General features: G+C 33.5%; 1 protein-coding gene across 2 annotated transcripts in view; it reads left to right on the top strand.

The window, feature by feature from the left end:
* SEMA3C (semaphorin 3C) overlaps positions 1–24,080 on the top strand; it is a 182,384-nt gene that overhangs the window by 75,809 nt on the left and 82,495 nt on the right. For both annotated transcript variants that reach the window (XM_074194035.1, XM_074194034.1), the window contains 2 exons: positions 8,796–8,956; positions 10,720–10,782. In XM_074194035.1, coding sequence (XP_074050136.1) covers positions 8,796–8,956; positions 10,720–10,782 — 224 coding nt within the window. The remainder of the gene's footprint in view (positions 1–8,795; positions 8,957–10,719; positions 10,783–24,080) is intronic.

Below are 24,080 nucleotides of genomic sequence, written 5' to 3'. Positions count from 1 at the left end.
TGAAAGGTACATCATTTCCTCCTGGGGTTCCCATCTCTGAGTGCTGTTTCCTTTGACTGGGCATCTCTCTAGGCTTTGGATACCTTCTCAGCTACATTACTATTTTTATTGAAGACCTCAGAACTTCAATAATATAGCTTGTTTTAACCTTGAACTTGGTTAATTAATCAAACATTTGTTAAATGCTTATTATCTTTAGACCAGGAACTGTGCTAGGTAGGTGCTGGGAGTCTCAAGATAAAAGTATTTGCTTTATTGAAGGATAATGTGTATATGTGGGAGGGGGTCATAGGAATAATAGGTACACATATTGATACATATAAAACACACATATTTAAATTTAAAGCATTTTTGTTTTTTAGTAATGTCTAACTTTTTGTGAACCAATATCTTGGCAGATATTGGAGTAGTTTGCCATTTCCTTCTCCAGTTCATTTTACAGATAAAGAAACTGAAGCAAACAGGGTTCATTCAGTGACCTGCCAAGGTTCACACAGCTGATACTGTCTGAATCTGGATTTGAACTTTGGAAAATGAATATTTCTGACTTCAAACATGACATTCTATAGTTTCCCTAATTTAAAGCCTACTCAAAGGTAATCTTGAAAGACAAGGGTTAGTAGCTAAGAGGAACAAGGAAAACCTCATCTAACAAACTAGAGATAAAACTTGAAGGAATCCAGGTATGCCAAGGATTGAAGATGATGTGGGAGAAGGTTCTAGATTTGAGGGCACAAACAAAGAGGAGGGTGATGAAGTTTTTAGTGCAACTGAAGGTAAACTAGAATGAATGGGTGTTTTGAGTACAAGAACAGTAATGTCGAAAAAACATTGAAGAATAGCTAAACTGCCAAACTTCTGTTTTATAAACAGAAATTGGACCAGGGAATAGTAGGATGAGCAACTTCTTTGTGAATACAGTTGAAATTAGAAAAAAAATTAATAATCTTAAGTATTATAATTCATGTTTTCTCCCTGCCTCCCCCCACCCCAGCTCTTTCCAGTAGCACTTGAAAGAGGGAAAAACAGGGGCTGCTAGGTGGCACAGTGGATAAAGCACCGGCCCTGGAGTCAAGAGTACCTGGATTCAAATCCGGTCTCAAACACTTAATAATTATCTAGCTGTGTGCAATTGATAAATAAAATCATCTAGTATGATAGTTTATTATTGTTGACTGTGAGAGAGCAATAGCAGATGAACTACTGGAATCATAATCTAATGGTAGAAATAAATTTCTTACTGTTAAGAAATTTTATTTTTTATATTTTCTAATTTATTTTGCTTTTTATTCAAAATTATATTGCTGTATTGATGCTTCCTAAGGAAGGAAGGACCATTCATTTTTCTCAAAATACTTTAATGATTTTAGTTTTGAAACCTAATTCTGGCTATGATTATCAACCATTGTTCAATTTTTTTTTGTGGTTTATGAGCTGCAAGATTTTGTGACTGCAAATATTACTTTTCTTTAGGTAGAAAGACATGTCATAGAAAAAAATAGAATTTGGAATTCCTTTCTCATCCAATTTCTAGACCTGTATCTAGCGATAAAATTGTGACTCAGAACAGATTTGACTTTATTTCCTTCAATACTTTTCATATATATTTGGCAAAACTCAAAGACCTATATTGTTAGCAACAATTTAAGTGATGCTTTATGGTTTTTAAAGAATGTTCCTTTTAATTAAGAATTTTAGAAAACATAGTTTAAGCATCATGATGGTGAGAGCAATGTCCTATCTCCTTGCCCTTATGCAAGTTAGGTTAACTTTTCCTTAAAAAGTAATGAAATGGGGCGGCTAGGTGGCGTAGTGGATAAAGCACTGGCCTTGGAGTCAGGAGTACCTGGGTTCAAATCTGGTCTCAGACACTTAATAATTACCTAGCTGTGTGGCCTTGGGCAAGCCACTTAACCCCATTTGCCTTGCAAAAACCTAAAAAAAAAGTAATGAAACCATTCTTTTGACTTAATAGACTCAGGGGAATAAAGGCTCAAGCAGTCTTGGTTATCTCACAACAAAAGAGAGTTGAGAGTTAAATGACTTTCACTAGGTCATACGGTTTGGACTTCCTGGTCTCTGAAACATAATATCTCAGAATCTCTTCAATTTGCAGTCATACTCTACTCTCAAATCCCTTGCCCTTTTGTTTTCTCATTGATCATGTCTGGACAAATCCCAGTGCTGGATTGCTTTCATCCTTCCCCCCCTTCCCCTCCTTTTCTCCTCTTATCTTTTTCCATTTTTTAGCACAAAGCAAGTTATTTAATTTCTCTTAACCCCAGTGTATAAAATGAGAATAATAATGCAAGCACCACAATATCCCAGAAGGTTTTTAGAAAGTGTTTTCTCTATAATCCATAAAGCAATATCTAAATGGAAAGTATTATTACAACTGATTGGATGCCAAATTCTGGTGTTTACTTCAATGGCATTTGTGCTTCAACATACTTTTTAATTCCCTTCCTCCCTCAGCTCCCCCAATTACTTCTTGAAATAGAGAGAGGAAATCTCAGTTTTCCTATACCTTGAGGAATCACAGGCACTGGATGTTACATCAGTTCCCTGTAATTCCTTGTCCATGGGCTACTGTTCTCCCTAGCAAAGTGCCTAGATGAGATTCTTGATCATTACTATTACTGTTCCTGGAGTCTTCTACCCCCTCTTTAAGACTGATTGATTTTGATTTTCCTACTGTGGGATTTGGCATTGTGCTCATTCTCTATGTCTTCCCATATTTCTTTGCATGTTTGTCTTAGGAAATAGGTAGGTGATACTGGCTGCCAGTCAGTCTGCTACAGTTCATCAGCCCTTGCCTGATCAGCCTGCTTTTCCTAAAGGAACATTCTAGTCTTCATTCCTCACTTGGTAGTCTTAATATCTTGAGTGCCTCTGAGAGCAACCCTCCCTCAAAAAAAAAAAAAGATTGTGGATGATGTTAATAAGACACAAAAAGCTGGAAGAGAGGAAGAGGAAAAAGAATGGAGGAAGAGCAATTCTTTTTTTTTTTAGGTGTTTGCAAGACAAATTGGTTTAAGCGGCCTGCTCAAGGCCACACAGCTAGGTAATTATTGAGTGTCCAAGGTTGGATTTGAACTCGGGTACTCCAGACTGCAGGGCCTGTGCTCTATCTACTGCACCACCTTGCCACCCCAGAAAGAGCAATTCTAAGAGAGAGGATATTGTCTAATTCTTCAGGAAATATGAAATACAGCCAAGAAAATGATAGTCAGAAACATTATTGTTGAATCTAAAAGTTATGTGATTGAAACCAATGATTTTGCCAGTGTGAAATTTATGTTGCATGTTTTGGAAAGTAGTTCAGTGATAGGTTTTTTTAAAATTTCATGATAGAATGGAAGATCAATTTATGTTTTAATATGTTCAGGAACTATCCTATATTTTTATGCTATAAAATGTCTAGTATAATACTTTGCACACAGTAAAGACTTAATAAATGTTGGCTAAATAGAATAAGCAGTAAGTTTTATAAACTTTAAAAAATATGTATTTAACCAGACTGGACAAATTTCCTCTTATTTCTGTAACTGCATGTACTTCTTTTTTTTTTTTTTAGGTTTGTGCAAGGCAAATGGGGTTAAGTGGCTTGCCCAAGGCCACACAACTAGGTAATTATTAAGTGTCTGAGACCGTTTTTGAACCCCAGGTACTCCTGACTCCAGGGATGGTGCTTTATCCACTACCCCACCTAGCTGCCCCTTGCATGTACTTCTAATAGAAAAAAAACTCTCTTGGAATTGACTTTTAATTGGATAGATAAATGAAAATATAATACCCATTATTCTCTCTTGACATTTCTGAAGAATTTTTGAAGTTCTGAAGCAGAGAATGTGTCCTTAAAGTTTTGGTATTATACAGTCTTTATATAAGTTAATAAGACTTTATAATCATAGCCCAAAGAACTAATTTTTGAGTGAATGAGTCAGATTGGTATTGACTTAGTCACCTCTGAAAATCTGAGACAGAGCCCATTGACAGATTGAATACAGAGAACTTAAATTAGTCTTCAGTGGATGTAGTTATGGCGTCATATACAGATGGAATATATTAAAAGCTATGTTTTGATTGCTGAAGGCTAAATGCTTCACTTGTTGGGGTTCAGCATGTTGTGGGTGGAACCTGTATCTCAGCAAGCTTAAAGGGCACATTATCAAGAACAGCAAAAAGAAATGTCAGTGTGCCTGTAACTTCAGGTAAGACAATTGTTCAACTGAGGATTTCCCCTTAGGGAAGTTTGGCAAGAGGTATTTTGCTATGTTTCCATGTTGGAGACACTACAATAATTTAGATTTCTTGGAAGAAGCAAGCACTAAGTCTTTGCTTTTTAGAATAATTTAATTTACTCAGAAATTTTTCCAAGTGCCTAGTCTCCTTTTTGTTCTTTGTATAACCCTTCACCTTTCTAATGATATATCATCTTAGTTGAATCCATAACAAGGACAGAACAGAAGGTTTTTCTTCAAAAATAAAAGGAGGGGGGCAGCTAGGTGGGGTAGTGGATAGAGCACCGGCCCTGGAGTCAGGAGTAACTGAGGTCAAATCTGGCCTCAGACACTTAATAATTACCTAGTTGTGTGGCCCCTAAAAAAAACCAGTATCCACTAACTACTTCTTCAATCTAAACAAGATAGTTTGGTGAAATTCGGCAAGGTTTGCCTTGGTTAGAAATTAGCAAAGTGCATAATGGACTATTTATAGTAAAGCTGTTTCTCTTGTACCATTCATTTTCTTTACAGTCAAATCATTCATCCTTCACTAACTTCATTTATGTAAACCTTAGACCACATAGTGATAGACATGCCAGAGAATCCAAGTAGGAGTGTGTTAACCAAAGCAGCTCCTTTTACCATGTCCTTTAATTCTAGTTTTGTGAGGACCTCTTTATCACATGAAACATGGACATTACCTCTTTGTATGGTTCAGTAGCAATAGCTTCAGGCATCTCTTCATTTAGGTATTCATACAATCAGGAATGATTAATTAATTACCTTCTATTCTGCGCTCTAACAATACAGCACCTAACTTCAAACTGCTTGCATTCTTAAACGAGAAAGAGAGGTCCATATCCCTTTCATAGGGAGAACCAAAAATGAAACTTCCATGGCTGTTTGAGTGTGAACAATAATTGGATTGTACTTGGAAGTAAGTTAAGTTGCTATTTTGCTACTTCTTAAGTGAATCAACAAGTGAATTCTTAAGATAATAGACACAAATTTTGACAGAGAACATACCTAAATCAGTCTTTCCCACTATTATTGCCTCCTTAATATCTTTGTTAGTGAAATGTCAAAAATATTTATTTTTGGATAATAGGGTTTAAATCTGGAAGGGACTTTAAAGGATCTTTTCTTAAAATAATTTTTCTAGGACAGGGTTTCTTAATATGAGGAATGTGATCTATTATTATCATTGTATTTAATAAAAATAAGTTCCTTTGTAATCAAATGTAGTCTGTTTTATTCATTCTCATTACTCTGAAAAGAGGTAAATAGATTTTATTCACCTCCCAAAGGAAATCACTTAAAAAGGTTAAGAATCTTTGTTCCTAAATTAGTTGTAATTGATCCAAACAGTACTAGGGAAGAGGGAAATATTTTAGAGGCATAGTTTCAGGGGTGGTTAGGTGGCACAGTGGATAGAGCACTGGCTGAGTCAGGAGTACCTGAGTTCAAATCCAGCCTCAAACATTTAATAATTACCTAGCTGTGTGGCCTTGGGCAAGCCACTTAACCCCATTGCCTTGCAAAAACCTAAAAAAATAAAATAAAATAAAATAGAGTGATAGTTTCATATGTAGACTAAGGTACTAGAGTTAGAAAGCACATATAACAGTAACAAAAAGTACCAGATGATGCGGTATGCATAGATTTATTTGTGTTGATTTAAATTTATTGTATGTATCATTTATAACGGGAAATATAGCTTAATATATTTTCTCAGGTTATTTTGTGATCCTTGGCTAAAAGTTAAAAAATCTAGCACTTGTGTGACCCAAAGCAATGTGTGTACATGTGTATATATGTATATATATTTGTATGCATATATGTATATGTGTATATGCATTTCTTTGTTCAGTTGTGTTTGACTCTTGATGATCCCATTTGGGGTTTTCTTGTTAAAGATACCGTCATGATTTGCTGTTTCTTTCACCAACTCATTTTATTAATGAGGAAATTGAGACAAGTGGATTTAAGTGACTTGTTGAGAGTCACACAGATAGTGTCTGCGGCCAGATTTGAGCTCGGGTAGTTAAGTCTTCCTGACTCCAGTTCTAGTATTCTGGTCACCGTACCAGCTAGCTATCCTGGACATAAACTGTTATGCATCTATCTATCTATCTATCTATCTATCTATCTATCTATCTATGTATATACATACGTATATGTAGGTATGGGTATAGGTGTGCACATATAAACACAATGGACTTATTAATCTCAATGTAGGTGTATATGCATGTCAATTTATAATACATAAAATAATACACATATCTAGATGGGTATATATATACCTATATGTGTGTGTGTGTGTGTTTGTATATGTATGCACACATATAGAAAACTTCTCTATATTCATGTAGCTGCAATCCTGCCCTCATCACCTCTCACCTAGCTTTAACAATATACCTTCTATTTGTTCTCCTTGCCTTAAATCTCTTCAAACTAGTCTGTCTAATTTTGAAAGTAAGTATGTTTCAAAGAGTAAAGCCCAATGGTAAATCTTGTCTTTAAATGTATATTTGAAACCCGGTCCATTTGAAGCTCTTTACAATTATGCCCTTCCCATGTGGGCTTCTTATGCACTATTCTCCTCCACACAGTCTGTGGTTTAATCATTCTGAAAGTCTTATTGCTCTTGACACAAAATGTTCCTTCTCCCATCTTTGTGACTTTGTATTGGCTCTTCTTGGTCTTCATTTCTACCTCTTAAAAATGCTCTGTACCAGTTCCCTTAATAGTTTTTTTTCAGTGCCTCATCATTTCAAAAACAATATTTGTACTTGTTTAATGATCAGTCTTATACATTGAAACAATGATAATAACTAAAATAAGAGATATTTGCTAGTTTTACAAGTAGATAATTGTTAGTCATGAAGACTAAATTTAAATGTCACCTTCTTTGGTTCCCAGTTAACAGTCCTTTCCCTCCTTAAATTCCTTAAATTTATTAAATATATATATATATATATATATATATATATATATATCCACACATATATGTTCATATCACCTATCCTTGAAGTCAGAAGTTGATTTTACTTTATCTTTTTTATCCTTAGCACAGATACAGGACCTGACACCTATTAAGTTTATGAAATGGGTATTGGTTGTTTTATTTTTAACATTCTTGTATTCACTATCAGATGTAGTTTGTAGCACTTTACAGGCAACCTCTTAATTTTCAACTTTAGTTATAGTTCAAACCTGAAAGCAGTGAAAAATTCAAGAGAAATATTTGTAATTCAGCAAAAGAATTTTGAAAGAGATGTTTTGAAATTTTAGTCTTAGAGCAACAGACATCTTCCTGGTATTTGCAAATCTCAGGTTAAAAAAGACAAAAGAGCTGCTGAATTCCTTTGACTAGAGGTTTTAATGTTATCAAGAAGCATTTTGACTAGAGAGAAAATCAAATCATATCAGCTATAATGAATATCGACCTTTTTATTGTCACAGTGCATTCATTATCTTCAAAAGGTCAATTACAAAGGCACTTATTCATTCTGAAAGTTGTTAAATGAGCATGAGTCTCTGCATATGAGATGTGAGTTAGCAGTTCACTTGTTGGTTTATTTATCACTATGGATCTTTGTTAATGTTGCTTTTAGATACAAAAGATTATTTTAAAGTTGTGCATTAACTTATTTTATAATAAAGTTTAATGATTAAATGTCTGATTTCCTTCCACCAATCCCTCCTCCCAGTTTAAACCATTGAATAATGCATCAGTTTAGTTAGAGCTCTCTATAGTGACCACCATGGTGGAGATTAAAGATCAGATGAATATTGAAGTGAGAATAAAAGATCTCTCAAGAATGGTTAAGGTCAGTTTTGGTCAAGAATGAGGCATAATAAGGGTGATCAGAAGCAAATGACACTCCCTTGCCTTTGCTCAATCTATCCATTAGTAAGCATGAGGCTTTTTACTGGAATTGATTTTTAACTGTTGGTTCCAAAAATAATCATGGAATGAAGAATTTCACATACCTGTGTGGCTCAAAGGATTCTGTTAAAAATAAATCATAGAATGCTGGTGGAGGATGGGGAATTGGAGACTATCCTGTCTAGTCTGTTCATTTGACAGTTGAAGAAAAAGGTCTAGGAAAGGAAAAATATTTGCCCAAGGCCACATAGTTACTTAATTTCCATGATCTCCTGATTCCCCATCTTTTAAGTACTCTATCCATCAGTCTCAAGAAAAAAAAAATGTCTTGCTTCCTGCCTACTCTATATCTATTGCCTTAAGAGATTTTTCTTCCAGGTATGTCACCATTTCATAAACGATTTCATAAACAATAACAATTGTCTTTAATGATTGCTCAGTCTTTATACATTGAGGCAATAAGCAATGACAACCATTAAAATAAGAGACAATTGCTAATTTAACAAACAGAGAAATTCATTTTGTATATGAAAGAAAACATAAATGAAAATTACTTAAAGTATCAAACTGCTCTGTCATTACCAGGTGGAACATAAAGGCATTTTTTAAAATTATAAAAAGTTAAATTACAAATCTAAGACATTTTCAAAACTAATTTCTGTTATTCATTGTTTCAGAGCTGCGGGAAACCAAGACTTCAGAATATTACAGTCTTTCCCACAATCCATTAGACTATAGGATATTATTAATGGATGAAGATCAGGACCGGATATATGTGGGCAGCAAAGATCATATTCTGTCTTTGAATATCAATAATATAAGCCAAGACCCTCTGAGTGTAAGTTCAAAAATGTTTTCAAAATTCACAGTTGTCTCACAATATGTTTTTCTGTTGTTGTAAACAGAAAGAAAAAGAGAAAGAAACGTGTATTTCACAAGAACAGAAGAACACTGAAAAAATATGCTCAGTGAAAAATATGGGTTTAGTTCATGTGGGATATAAGTTGAATAATGCCATAATTCCAGTTTCTCTCATTTAACTACAGGTAGCAATACTTTGTGATCTAAAATATGGAAAAAATGAAATTTTCTTTGACCAATGCAATGGATTGAATGGAGCTGAGGAAATGGGTAGAAATGCAAAATAAAAAGAAAAAAAAGACATTTTCACACATATAAATTTGACACCTGGGAGGTCACTTTGTATTTTAAAGTTATTTTTCCATTTTTAATTTGTCTTTCAACTTTTAGTACAGCATAGAAACATGTTGCAAGAACTTTAAATATCAGAATTTATCCTAGAGTTAAGAAATGATATTGGATATTGGATTTTATTAAGTTAGAGGAGGAACAAGGTCAGACCTAGGTTTTAGGGGGGAAAATCACTTTAATTGATATGCAAAGGATGAACTGGAATGGAAAGAGAAGGGAAGATATATATATATATGTATATATACATATAAAATACATATTACTCACATATATATGATGTAATTAAATAAAAGAATTGCAGAGAAATTGCATGATTATGAGTGATGGCAGTGTGTGACTATACCTTTTATATTCCTACTCCTTATTATGGAGTAGATCATGGAAGGGGGGCTAGTTTGAAGAATTTGGAAATAAGGATATTTTAGGGAATAAATTTCAACATATATATTGAGATCCTAGATTATCAAGTTGGAATTGGGGGTGGACAAGAGAGATCTTGAATCAGATGGTGAATTCTTTGAGAAACAAAGGAGATAATGGTGATACTAATGGAAATTCTAATGGTGATGCTAATGGAAAGTTCCCTAAATGTATATTATTACCTTTTAAACAGAGACAGCTGGATGATGCAGTAGATAAAGCTCTATAATTAAAATTAGACCAGAATTCAAGTCAAATACTGCCTGAGACCCAGTAGCTTTGTAAATTAGAAAGTCATAATTAATCTAAACTTTTTGATTTTATGTTAAAGTAGGATGTTCTTTTTTGGGTATGAATTATTCCAGCCTCTATTCCATAATCATATTCTTATATTTAGGAATGAATATTATGTAATTCTTAGATGGTATGAATACTTTTGATATTGTCTGTCTCTAAGTGATTACTGACAGGAGAATTTATCCAAATAAAAAGAATAAAAATGTCCTTTAAAATTCCCTTATAGAATTTTGTTAGAAAGAGATTATGATAATAACATCCTTTGGGAAAAATCACTCCTATAATGGAAAAATTATAGAAATGATCAGAAGAGTCATATGAATGTATTTTGAAAGCACCCTTACTAGTAATATTTAAATGAAGATAATGTATTTTTTCTATATGGTACTTATATTATGAGGTCACTAAGTGACTCAAGCCTGAATCAGGAAGACTTAAGTTCAAATCTGACCTCACATACTTACTAACTATGGGACTCTAGGCAAGTTCCTTAACTCTATTTTCCTCAGTTTCTTCAGCTGGAAAATGAGCTGGAAAAAGAAATGGTAAACCACTCCAGTATCTTTGCCAAGAAAACTCCACATGGGGTCATGAAGAGTTGAATATGACTGAAATGACTGAACAAAAAACATCAGCAACAAAAACTTATATGACCTTTCTCTTTCCAAACAGATTTTCTGGCCAGCATCTGCAAATAAAGTTGAAGAGTGCAAAATGGCTGGCAAAGACCCCACAGTGAGTGTTTTTTGTTGTTGTTTTCAAAGATGTTTTTCAAGCATGCATCTTGTATCAGAGTATCCTGAGTGCAGACAAAGGATATGACTGTTTTAATTGATTTTTTGAACTTATAACAAATATAGAAATTCAGTGAGTTTAGAATTTGTATGTTTTCTGCAACTTCAGATCTCCTATGGGTAAAAAAAAATGTGCTTGGGTGATTTTTAGTGATGAATTTGATAGTTATGCTTTTTTCACTAATATATCTAAGAGGATACTCTGCCGTCTCTTCAAGTAAGGATAAAGCAAGTACCTGGAATAAATTTTATGTGGAATTTTTTTAAAAATTGCATAAAGGTAATGATAAGACTGCCCATTCCTGAGGCATACTGCTTCAAGAAATAAAGGCTTTTTATTAATATTTTATTTTTTTAATTTAAGGCTTGATGACATCAACACTTGATGTCATTTAAATGAACATGCCTCCTCCTGTCTATATGTACTCAATATATATTACTTGAAAAAATATTGTAGCCAGGAGCAATTCATCCTAAGATTTTCAATAATGGGAAAGGTAATAACAATATTATTTTACTTTGCCATTGCCAATAAAAGAGGTTAAATGAATTGTTGAAGCTCCTGCAGAACGTTTAGTTGTTTATGATGTTAAAATTCATGCAATATTGTTTCATTATAGAAATGAACTGCTAAGTTACTTATGAACTACAACATATATCCAGTTTTATCAATTTCATCCAAGTGATGAATGGTAATATGATTGTGTTCAATGTAGGTTTGTGCCTAGAAATGTCTAATACATTGACAAGTGTATATATCTTAGGAGCCAGGATGTAGATGTAGAAAACATGAAAAGAAATAGTCTAGAGAAGAAGCAAAACAAAAAGAGCTGAATCTCAATTTGTCAAGTTTTGGCCTTATATTCAGTATTGCACTGAAGGGTACTTTGTATGGTTAAATAAACTAATCCTTATTTAAGAAGTTCCTTAGGACTGTGCATTGAAAATGTAACAGAGCTTTCCAGAGATGGATTACTATTTACTTTTGAAGAAAGGTAGCAACATACTGTGACTCATCAAAGAAGCTCAGAGGAATGACAAGGAGATGTTTCAATGTCCACCGGTATAAGAGATATTTCAAACAATTTGAATTCTATCTATAGATGATGAATAGCCATAGAAGGGGACTTAGCTCTGAGCACAGAGTGGAGCTGAAATGGACTGCAGCCAGTGAGGATCAAAATCATTTTGTGAGTCACACTGTGTAGTTAAATTATTCTAAGCCATGATCAAGAAACAAAGTTAAATCTCATTAAATGGATCCTTCTCCTGGAAGTTGCCCTGTGAAGAGGGGGGAACACGTTACATAAACAAATGAGAAAGAGTTTAGAAGTTGTTTGTTTTCTCTTCCCCAGAAGAATGCATCAAGAGTTTGATGAGAGGAGAATAAAGTTCAGACATGTAGGGGAAATAATGGGGGAAAAATCAGTCTGTATAATTAGTACATATATAAAATTACAGCCTAATAATTAAGATAGTGTATATGTGCATACATATATTCCAATTAATGCTTCTCACTATGTAATTGAGTTTTACTGAACCATTTGACTTAAAAATACTTTGTAGTTCAGTAATGCTATAAATTATAGTATTTGATTATCCTTTGTACAAAAAGCTTTAGTTAATACAGTCACAGAAGAAAAATCAAAGAATTCACTGATGACCTAAATTTCCTTGTAGATTGTAGTCCTGGAAATTTCCCACTGATTTTCCACATTCTCTTGAACAATTGATTTTGTATCATGGGATCATAGAACTGAGCTGAAAGAGATTTTCAAAATCATCAAATCTCTAACATACCCTTTATAGGTGAAGAAACTGTCCAAAGAAACCTATTTTGTGTCCTTGCCTGAGGGCACTTAGTTAGTGGTAGAGTTTTATGTCTCTTTCAAGGCTTTTTCTCCTTTCTCTGGCTTCTTTCCCTTGTTACTTATCTTGCTTGGTTGAAAAGAATTTTTTCCTATCAGTCTTTGAGATTTTTATTTTGGCCTTTGCCCTTCATACACATTATCTCCTATCATATTTCTATGTAAGCATTTCTCATTAATCTACTTATATATTTCTTGAATATGCAGAGAATTTTTAATTGTTGACAGGATATTGAAAATATTGCCTGTTGCCTGTGGAATGGAATTACATTTTCGCAGTATTTCTTTATAAAAGAAACTAAATCATTTAACATAACATGATCCACTAAGAGATAGTTTATAGTGTTTATTTGAAAATGTTTTTAAGAAGAAATTATTTGATTTTTTTTACTCTGATCTGTAATTTTGTTGTTAGATGGGGATCCCAATGAGGAAACTAATTCATTCATTGTGGGTTGGCACCTGCTTTGAAATCTCAGAGTCTTAAAGAGTTGCCTGCAGTCTTGAAAAGGCCAATCTTGACTTGACCAGTCTATGTCATAGGTTGGTCTTCTACCTGATTTTTGAGGTTGGCTCTCTATCCACTATCCCTTCTTGTCCCCAGTTAAAAAACTCCTTGATAACTGCAAAGTAAATTAGCAATTTACATATATATATATATATATATATATATATATATATATATATATACTTTTCAAATGAAAATATCATTTTAAAAGTATTAATACACTTTCTTGTAATACCTAAAATTATATCTTCTTTGTGCCCTGTTTTTAGTCTTTTTGTCTTTTTTTCTTCATTGAATATAATAGCCATGATTTTCATGTTTTATTAGCTTTTATACAAAGCTGAAAGGTGACAAAACTTTAACACAGTATCTGGTATAATGCACTGAGAAGACAGACTCCTTGATATAAAAAAGGGTTTTCCTAATCCATTAGATACAAACATCAATTAAAATACTGATAAAATGTCATTTATTAGATCATAATAGTGTATACTTTAAAACCTAAGTCATAGCAAATAAGGAATCCTTATAGTCTTATAGATAAGAAGTCATGTGGGAAATTGGGTTGTGATGGCAGATATTTATTTCTCTTCCCCATATATAATAACCTTTGCTAGCATAATATTATTCTTTCTCTCTCCAACTCCTTATTATTTACATCCCCATGCTTTATGTGATTCTCCATATAATTTTATATAGAAATTATGTTTTTGAGCTAAAAGCAGTACAGCAAGTTTTCAGATACAAACCCAAGGAAATAGGGTTTAATGAATGTGCTATAAATAACCAACATTGACTAGTTTTGAATAAAATAAAAAGATCTCTCACATACCTATGTATAAATATATGGGCTTTTAAAGGTGACATTAATGAATGTGCTAAATAACCAATGTTGACTAGTTTTGAATAAAATAAAAATGCAGTTGTATATAACAAACTCCTAGTAGCAAAGAAATGAGTAGATAGGATACACAACTACCACTACAAGAGAAGAAAAAGAAAAGCTGCCAAATTTTTATTCATGTCTGTCTTTAATAAACAGAACTACAAGCTATATTATGATCAAGATACTAGTCATTAAGACAGTGTCTCTAGTTTCACACAGACATAATATCACTCTTTACTGAATTTATTAATTATATAGAATGTGTTTTTCTACACCCATGGTGAGCTAACCCTATATTATTGGTAAGGTGTTTTCTTTAGTAATAACTTAATTAAAAGGACTTCATTACTTCCCCTGACAATTAACTCTTAAATTGAACAAGAAATATCAATTGCTAAAAGGCTATGCCTTTACAATGAACAAATAGCAACTTAAATGTATTATTTGCTAGCTCTCAAAACTATTTAGTGATTAAAGAAGAATTACAAACAAAGGAAATAACTTTCAGGTCACTTTTGTTGAATTCTCTCAGGTTTCATTAGATATGTATTGCCAAATATTTAGTTATGATTATAGGATTCAGAAATGGAAAATACTTTTGAGATTATTTCACCCAAACCTTTATTTTCAGATGAGAAAATTAACGCTGAGAGATATTAAGTGATTTTTTTTCTTTAGGCTGCAGTAGTCAAGTCAGGTTTCAAACACAGATTCAGTTAGATCAAATTTAAATGGTCTTCTAACCATATCAGGTTTTGTTTTTCTTTTTGTATTATTTCCTTTCCTTACTAATCTAAAATAAAGTTGAAATTTGATTCACCAATCTGGCATGTGTCTAAAAAGTTAAAATTTCAAAATTACTCATTTGGAATAATTTCTTTTGTTTTTTGAGATTTACTGACTCTGGAATTGGGCAACCTATAATCCATTCCTTCCTCTGTTACTTCTTATGGATCTTGTAGGTTGCGAATAATGCAATATCCCTGCCTTACAAGTTCCTCACGTATAAAATGAAGGTGTATGAAGAGATGACTTTTAAAGACATTTTCAGTTCTAAGTTTATGAGCATTATGATATTTTGATATATCAATACATTTAGACCCTTGTTTGTATTCAGGTCTGAATCATTGTGACATCATTTGGGTTTTCTTGGTTTTACTTTTCATATATTTATTTTATTTGCTGGAGTGGTTTGCCTTTTCCTTCTCCAGTTCATTTTACTGATGAATTAACTGAGGCAACCAGGGTTAAGTGACTTATCATGGCCATACAGTTAGTGTCTGAGATCAAATTCGAACTCAGGAAGTTAAGTCTTCATGACTCTATGTCCAGTACTTTGACCACTGCACACCACCTGGCTGCCATTTAGGGCCTCAGGAGACTATTATTCAGAACTATGATGCTTTGTTCCTTGACAAATGCTTAGTAGGTGTTCTTTAGATTCATACTCTCTCTGTGTAACTGTTACAACCCAAAATAATCTTTTTTTTCTAGCAAAATTGCTTTGTAACTGTTTTAATGACTAGTATCTGGATCATAATATACCTTGTAGTTCTGATTATTGAAGACAGACATGAATACAAATTTGGCCACTCTTCTTTTTCTTTTCTTGTAGTGGTAGTTGTGGAGCCTATCTCTTCATTTCTTTGCTACTAGGAGTTTGGTATATACAACTGTATTTAGAGTAGATAAAGAATGACTGAAAGATAAAAAGAACCAGATTTTGACTCAACATGAGGAAAATAGTCTTAATAATTAGAATTATTCTAAAGGAAAATGTATTATTGTTGTAAAGAGTGAGCTCCCCATCTGTGAAGTTCTTTATGTGAAAAGAGGATAGTCATTTGTTATCCATGATTTTTAGGACCTCTGTTCTGATGGACTAATTGAGCTCTACCATCTTTTTTTTCTTTTTTTAAAAATATTTTATTTATTTTGAGTTTTACAATTTTTCCCCCTAATCTTTCTTCCCTCCCCTCACCCCCCACAGAAGGCAATTTGCCGGTTTTTACATTGTTTCCATGGTATACATTGATCCAAATTGAATGTGATGAAAGAGAAAAATCATATCCTTAAGGAAGAAACATAAAGTATAAGAGATAGCAAGATCAGACAATAAGATATTAGTTTTCTTTTTCTAAATTAAAGATAATAGTCCTTGGTCTTTGTTCAAACTCCACAGTTCTTTATCTGGATACAGATGGTATTCTCTATTGCAGACAGCCCCAAATAATCCCTGATTATTGCACTGATGGAATGAGCATGTCCATCAAGGTTGATCAACGCTCCCATGTTGCTGTTAGGATGTACAGTGTTTTTCTGGTTCTGCTCATCTCATTCAGCATCAGTTCATGCAAATCCCTCCAGGCTTCCCTGAATTCCCATCCCTCTACCATTTTTTTTCAAACTGCATGCATACTGCTTAGACATTATAGATCAACAATGTCATTTCAGTATAAAATATTGTAAACTTTAAAGTCCAATATATTTGAATGCTTTAAATCTCTACATAAAAATTAAATAGAATAATTTTAAGTGCACAGTTCAGAGAGAATCATCACTTTTTTGTTTATTTTTGTTTTTGCAAGACAAGTGACTTGCCCAAGATCACACAGTTAGGTAATTATTAAGTTGTGATATTAGATTTGAACTCAGATCCTCCTGACTCCAGGGCCAGTGTTCTATTCACTGCACAACCTAGCTGCCCCTAGAATCAACACTCTTAAGGACCATATTACTTATATTCAAATCAAATTGCTCTAATAATACCTTGGTCATTCTAATCCAATGAAGTGGTACTTCAAGGGAACTTCACAAAAGTATTGCACTAAACATTCATGGCAATGTAATAGGTCTTTAAAAAGAAAGCTAAGTGATTTAACTAGAGACATTGAAGCATGGAGTGGGAGGCAAAGGCAACAATAAAAGGACTTTAGGGCCAACATTTAGGGACAGCTGGGTGGTACAGTTGATAAAGTGTAAGACCCTAGAGTCAGAAAGACTCATCTTTCTAAGTTCAAATCTGGCTTCAGACACTTTCTAGCAATGTGACCCTGGGCAAGTCACTTAACCCTGTATACCTTAGTTTTTACATCTGTATAATGAATTGGAGAAGGAAAAGACAACCTCTATCAGTATATTTGCCAAGAAAACCCAAGTTGGGGTCACAAAGAGTTGGATATGCCTGACAATGACTACTATCAACAAAAGGGCAATACTTGTCCCTCAGGTTATGGTAAGGGCTAAGACCTACCACTGTTTGACTTCAGTTTTTGTGACATTGCCATGAATTTTTTTTCCAATTTTCCCTTTGTTCTGATAAATAGCAATCATGATTCTGTAATTATTCAAGTCATTGAAACTTCTAAAGAATAAAAAAAGGGTTTGTGTTTTACTAATAATTTTGACTTCACATGTGATGTCACAACTAGGGTTGCCCCAAAGTTATAGCATGGTTCATAGAATATTATAACATGGAGGGTTCCAGAAATGGGATAATTATATTTAGGGAAAAAGGAGCATGTCTAGAGCAGAGATTACTAAATACAAGTATAGGTGATTTCGACGCACATACCTCTCAAAAAAGAATTTTTTAAAAAATTAGCATACTAGGTGAAGGACAATTATAGTAAGAGAGTAAAAATGGCAAAATTTCAGATAAATTAGATGAAACAACAATCTATAATTCAAAATCATTTGTATTAGAATTACTGATTTGAATATATATTAGGAGCTAGTTTCAGCACAAAGTTCTATTGGAGACATTCACTGAAGCTTTCATTTTTGATAAATTAAATTGTATTTCAACAATTTATTCACAAAAATAATTTTGAGGGACCACATAGAGACTGAAAATGAAAGTATAGTATATTTGATTAGAATGATAAATTTAATTAAATCAAAACAGTTAGAACTAAATTTAGTCCAGTGATGTTTGCCCATCGTAAATAAAAGAACAAAGCATGGTGCACAAGAATTCGAGTAAAAGGTTTTATTGAAATATCCATCAATATATAAAACAAACATATGTTGGCTCTAAACTGAAGAAAGAACTTGATTTGTTGCCCACTGTAGTTTCCATTTGGGATGATCAAATAGATGTTAACATTTTTGGTCAGACTTTAAGATAAGCACCACTTTAAGAAGTTACACATTGGCCAGACAGAAAGTCTGTTTTGCACAGCTTAGCACTTAATTATATACTTTATTTTCTGCTTCATTACTGTTTTATGTTTTATCAGCCCAACTGCACTGTAAGTTACTTTGGGGCTGATACCATTTTCAGCTTAGTCTTCTTAACCACAAAGGTAGAACTAAGACCAATGAATGGAATCTTTAGGAAGACTAATTTCTACTTAAAATAAGAAGTAATTTGTCTTTCATAATTTGCCTTTACATATTATATTCTGTAACCAAATTCTCAGTAGCACTCCCTATTTAAGACACTTATCTCACACAGTATAATGTAATATAGAGAATTTGGCAAAAGAAGGTCTGACTCTGCTCCCATGTGGCTCTCTGAGTTTGTGGAGACCATGTCATCACTTTGATCTTCAGTCTTCTATAAAAATAAATGATTGGAAAAAAGTGATTATTAATGGATATTTTATCCCATCTACTGCTTCTAATTAATAATAATAATTGTAAGAAATGCTGAAATTTATGTAGCATTTTAAGTTTTGCAAAACAGAATAGATAGTGCAAAGAAATTTGACTTCAGAATCAGAAAAATATGGGTTCTAATTCTGTCTCTGGCACATACAGAGAATGTATTTAGACTACTCAGTTATCATCTCAGTGCAACTATTTGAGATTATAAATGAAAAGGAAGACTTCAGCCTATACTGGTAGATGCATCTTTCTCATATCAGAATTTCCTTGGTCTATGAAATTGCAGTTCCAGTTCTATTCTCTTCCTTTAAACTTTATAGAGCATTTTTTTTGCTGAAATATCAACTTCTACTATGTCTGTAGCTCAATTACTTTCCCCTACCTTAATTCTTTGCATTTATTAATCATATTGCATATATTAATTATAGATTTGTATCTACTTATAGAAGTAGGAGGGTGTGAGTGTCTTGGAGTCAGCCAGATTACTTCAATGAATAGAGTGCTGAGCTTGGATTCAAGAAAACCTGAATTCAAATGGTTTTAAAGACCCTGGGCAAGTCATTTAATCTCTTCTTGCCTCAATCCTTTGGAGGAAGAATTGACAAACCACTCCAATATCTTTTCCAAGAAAAAAAAAATTTGGTCCATGGGGTTATGAAGAGCTGGAAATGGCTAAATGGCTAAACAAAATCTACTTCTATATGGACATTTTGCATTTTCTGATTCTAATATAAATTCTGAAAGGACTGGGACCAACTAATTTTGCCATTGTGTTCTATCTAACATAAAACATGAAAGGTGTAGAGCAAGATTTTAATTAAAATTTGTCAATTCATTGATTTTTATAGCATTTTCTGTGACTGGAATGCAAGAATCTCTGCATGAACCTATTGAAATAATGTTTATCCATTAAGTTTGGCAAATCGGATGCCACCAGCACTCTGCAATTTTCTCTTATCTACCCAATTGGTTCAGTCTCTATTGCCTCTGAATTCTTATAGCTCTTTGTTTCTCATTCATTCATATAATAATCTGGGTGAGATTTTTTTGTTTAATTTTTTTATATGACAATGACAACTACCCATGACAATCATTAGATTTATTATAGCTCATGGAATATCAGTTTAGGGCTGAGTATGTAGTTCTTGATATTCAGTTATTTTTCAGTCTTGTCTGCTTCTTCATGGAGTTTTCTTGGCAAAGATACTAGAACTTGCCATCATTCCCTTCTCCAGGTTATTTAATATTTAAGGAAACTGAGACCAATAAGGGACTTGCCCAGGGCCATACAAGTCAGTGAGCTAGACTTGAACTCAAAAAGATGAATCTTCCTGATTCCAGGCCTGATACTGTCCACTGTCCCATCTAGCTTTCAAACATTAGTAGATCTTCAAATAAAACTTTTAAAACCTATTAGTTTTGTTACTATTCATCTAAGATATGAATTAAAGATAGATGTGACTTAAATACACCTCTCAAGAAGTTTATAATTTAGAAGCAATTGCAGGCTAATGAGATAAATGCAAAAGTACTAAATTTCCAGTAGTGTATGGAAATTGTGCATAAGTGGATTTTGATAAGGAAAGATTCTCTAGCAGTTAACATGCTAAAGTGACATAGATTCCCTCCCAGTAGAGTGAGATTGCTCTCTCATTTGAGAGTTTTAGGGGAAACTAGATTACCATTAATTATCAAGGGTATAAAAGGGGTTTTTAGCTTAGTAATCATTAGACTAAATGATATTCAATGCATGCATCTACAATATTTTGTAATTATGAAAGTTTCAAGTAAAGTACTATGATAAATTTGAGAAGTGGGGAGGGAAAGATTTTCACCTGAGGAGGGAAAGACTTCATGAAGATTATAGTATCTAATTTAGTCCTTAAAGAGAAGGAGGAACTTAAAATATGAGCATAGGATCCTTCTTTCTCAAAGCAGACAATGACATAAGGGAAATGATGTCATGGCAAGCACGTGAATTGGATTTAAGTGGGTTGATGCTGTGCTAAGGCACCAGTCTCACTTTCTCCTCCAGAGTCATCTGAATCCAGTGGCCAGATATGAATCAGGGCAACTGGAGATGGCCCTGAATGTGAGGCAATCAGGGTTAAGTGACTTGTCCAGGGTCATACTAGTTAATGTCAATTGTCTGAGGTCAGATTCAAACTCTGGTCCTCCTGATGCCAAGGCCAGTGCTCTATCCACTGCGCCACCTGGTTGCCTTGACATGGGAGAGTGATATAACTAAAGAGATATAGAAAGTATTCCAGTTAATCTGAAAAATAGACTATTCTAAGGGAAGATAAGTGAAAAATGTCTGGTAAAGCAAATTGCATCTCTAATATTGGAAGGCCTTGAACAAAAGGATAAGATGTTTATATTTTATTAGGTATAGGAGCACAATTGACAATTATTGAGAAATGACAAGATCAAAGAATGCATACTTGGGAAGTATGTTACCCTGATGTTATTGTGAGAGAGAGAAAAAAAGGATTTGAAAAGGATTTTTTTTTTTTTTTTTGCTGAAACACCAGATATCAAACCTTTAGAAATTCTTGGGACAGCTAGGTGGCGCAGTGGATAAAGCAGTCAGGAGTACCTGGGTTCAAATCTGGTCTCAGACACTTAATAATTACCTAGCTGTGTGGCCTTGGGTGAGCTACTTAAGCCCATTGCCTTGCAAAAAATCTAAAAAAACAAACAAACATTTATGGGGCGGCTAGGTGGCGCAGTGGAGAAAGCACCGGTCCTGGAGTCAGGAGTACCTGGGTTCAAATCCGGTCTCAGACACTTAATAATTACCTAGCTGTGTGGCCTTGGGCAAGCCACTTAACCCCATTTGCCTTGCAAAAACTTTAAAAAAAAGAAAAAAAAAGAAATTCTTGCAGTAATCTGAGTGAAAAGAGAAACATTAATTCATGAATGATTCCAATAGTGAATGAAATAAGATTCTGAGAGATTTTGCAAATATAGAATCAAATATGATATGGCAATACTTGTATGGATAGATAGTGATAGAAGAATCAAAAGAATATTTTTGAAGATAAGTGATTGGGAGGATGGATGTACCATGATCAAAATGTAGAAGTTGATGTTGGGGAGCGTATCAAGGTATAGTGATTTCTAGAAAACAGAAATAATAAAATGGAATTTGGGGAGAGGAAAATTTTCGAGCAGTGTATATGGAGTAGATAACTGAAGCCATAAGTACATTGACAGAAAACTGCATACTCCCTGAAATTTCATGAGCTTATGATATGAGAACTTTCAGTAATGATATAGGCTGTTGCTACTGTGAGTTTTATTTTAATTCAAATAAGGTGGTATTTTGAATTCAGACTTTCAGGGAGTTAGCTAAATATTCTAAAATTATAACAATATCTAACAAGACACAGAAGCATAGAAGACTATTATTTGACATCTGTTACCTCCTTCCCATGGCCATCTAGAAGATAAGAAGTCTTTCCCCCCCATAATAAATAATAATTAGATGAATTATTGAGACAACACTGATCAACATAAAATAGTAATAAGGGACCAGGAGCACATATGGTAATTTTAAAATAAAAGCACCTTAAAAAAATTGTGATACATAGTGGACACAGTATCAGAAAGAACATAATATAGATTGACTTAAGAAGATATTTGCAGGAAAAGTTATTTACAAAAATTTAGTAGTCAAACATCAGATCCCTCTACTATCAGAAACTAGTAAAATTCTTGATACCTTTCTCAGCTTATTCAAGAAGCCTTGTATACAATTTTTTCACATGAAAGAAGCAGCTCTTGGGCATGAAATCTTAGTCACCCTTTCTCATTCACAATTACAAAATAATTCTCTGATTTATTTCTTTTTACCACCAATGGTGTAAAATGGTTAACAAGTGATTTCTTATTCAAAGTTAATTTGTCTACAGAGCCTTAGGCAAAATAGCCATAACTTGCATAATAGGAGCAGATTGATTTCCTGGTTTATGGGAAAATATACACAGAATATATACAGAATCCTAGACTGAACTTGAAGGTGAAAAAAATAAACAGTTGGACCTTACTGCCCACAATTATTCCTAATATATACATATTTTATATACACACCAGGCTTGAATATATACTTCCTTCTGAGAAACAAAATACTATATACAGTTATATAATCACATTTTAGCTATCTTTATAAACAGGTGTCAGAATAAAGTGCCTTGAAATATTGAACATAAATGTAAAGTCTTAAAATATAAATAAAACAATCTGTCTGTTGAACTAGCTTTAATTCCTTTGATTACAAAGTTTGTGATTGATCACTTGATAATAAAAATCTAGAAAAGAAACATCCGTGTGAGATCATTTTGCAGAAAGAAAAATCACTAATTACTGCCAGGAATGACTCATTAAATGATCAAGAAGAAATGATGGATGGTTTGCCTTGAGTGAGTTATGGAGAAGATATAGTGGGATGGAGGAATAACCTATTAGAATTTTTTGCCTAAGGAAACCTCGGTGTAATTTATTTAAGAGATATTCCTTAAGTAGGAAGTATTTTAGAAAAATATAGATAAATATCACACATCATGGGAATATGTGTGTGGGGTATGATCTGAACTGATGAAGTCAGGATGCATATCAGTAACCTCAAAATTTATCTAAGCATTAAAAAATGGTAGTTATTAAATGCCACTATGTACCAAATACCAAGAAATAGAAAAAGGGAGATTGCCTCTGCTCCCAAAGAAGTCATACTTTAATAGGAGGGCACAACACATTAAAGAAAATTCACCTGTAGGGTGAATGGATATGCTGAAACTCCAAAGGATTGATAGTAACAAAGATAACAAGACTCTAAGGTCCTTAGTTTATACAGTTAAATCAGATGATAGTGGCCAGGATCTTTAGGGCCGAGAGGTGAGACATATGGTATGCCCAGAAAGACCTTAGGAAGCAGGAGCTAAACCAATGGCTGGCCTGGTTCATCTCACAGGAAATAATATAGCTTGTGTATCCCATCATAATTCAAGATATGTGAGCAGTCAAGTAGTCTAGAAAGGTTTGGGAGGCTGGAGAGGGCTTGGCGGGGGGGGCAAGGAAGAAGCGGGGGGCTCTTAGTGGTGGTAGAACTTAAGTCCTTGACTCTCCAGACAGCATCTAGGATGCCTTTCCTAATCCTGCTAGAAGAAAGGTACAAAGAAGTAAATGATTTTCTCAAGGTTATAAGATATATTAAGTGGCAGAAATGGAATTTGAATCCTGTTCTTAGTCCTTGTTCTTTCCTTGATGCCATACTTTATCGGAAGGGTAGATTTTTTAAAACCATTCTTTGTGTGTAGAAGAACTGTTAATAGTGCATACTAAATGATAATTCATAGACTCTTAAT

The sequence above is a fragment of the Macrotis lagotis genome, chromosome 7 (genome assembly GCF_037893015.1).
Source record: "Macrotis lagotis isolate mMagLag1 chromosome 7, bilby.v1.9.chrom.fasta, whole genome shotgun sequence".
Taxonomy (NCBI): Eukaryota; Metazoa; Chordata; class Mammalia; order Peramelemorphia; family Peramelidae; genus Macrotis; species Macrotis lagotis.
This window is presented reverse-complemented; position numbering and strand designations above follow the sequence as displayed.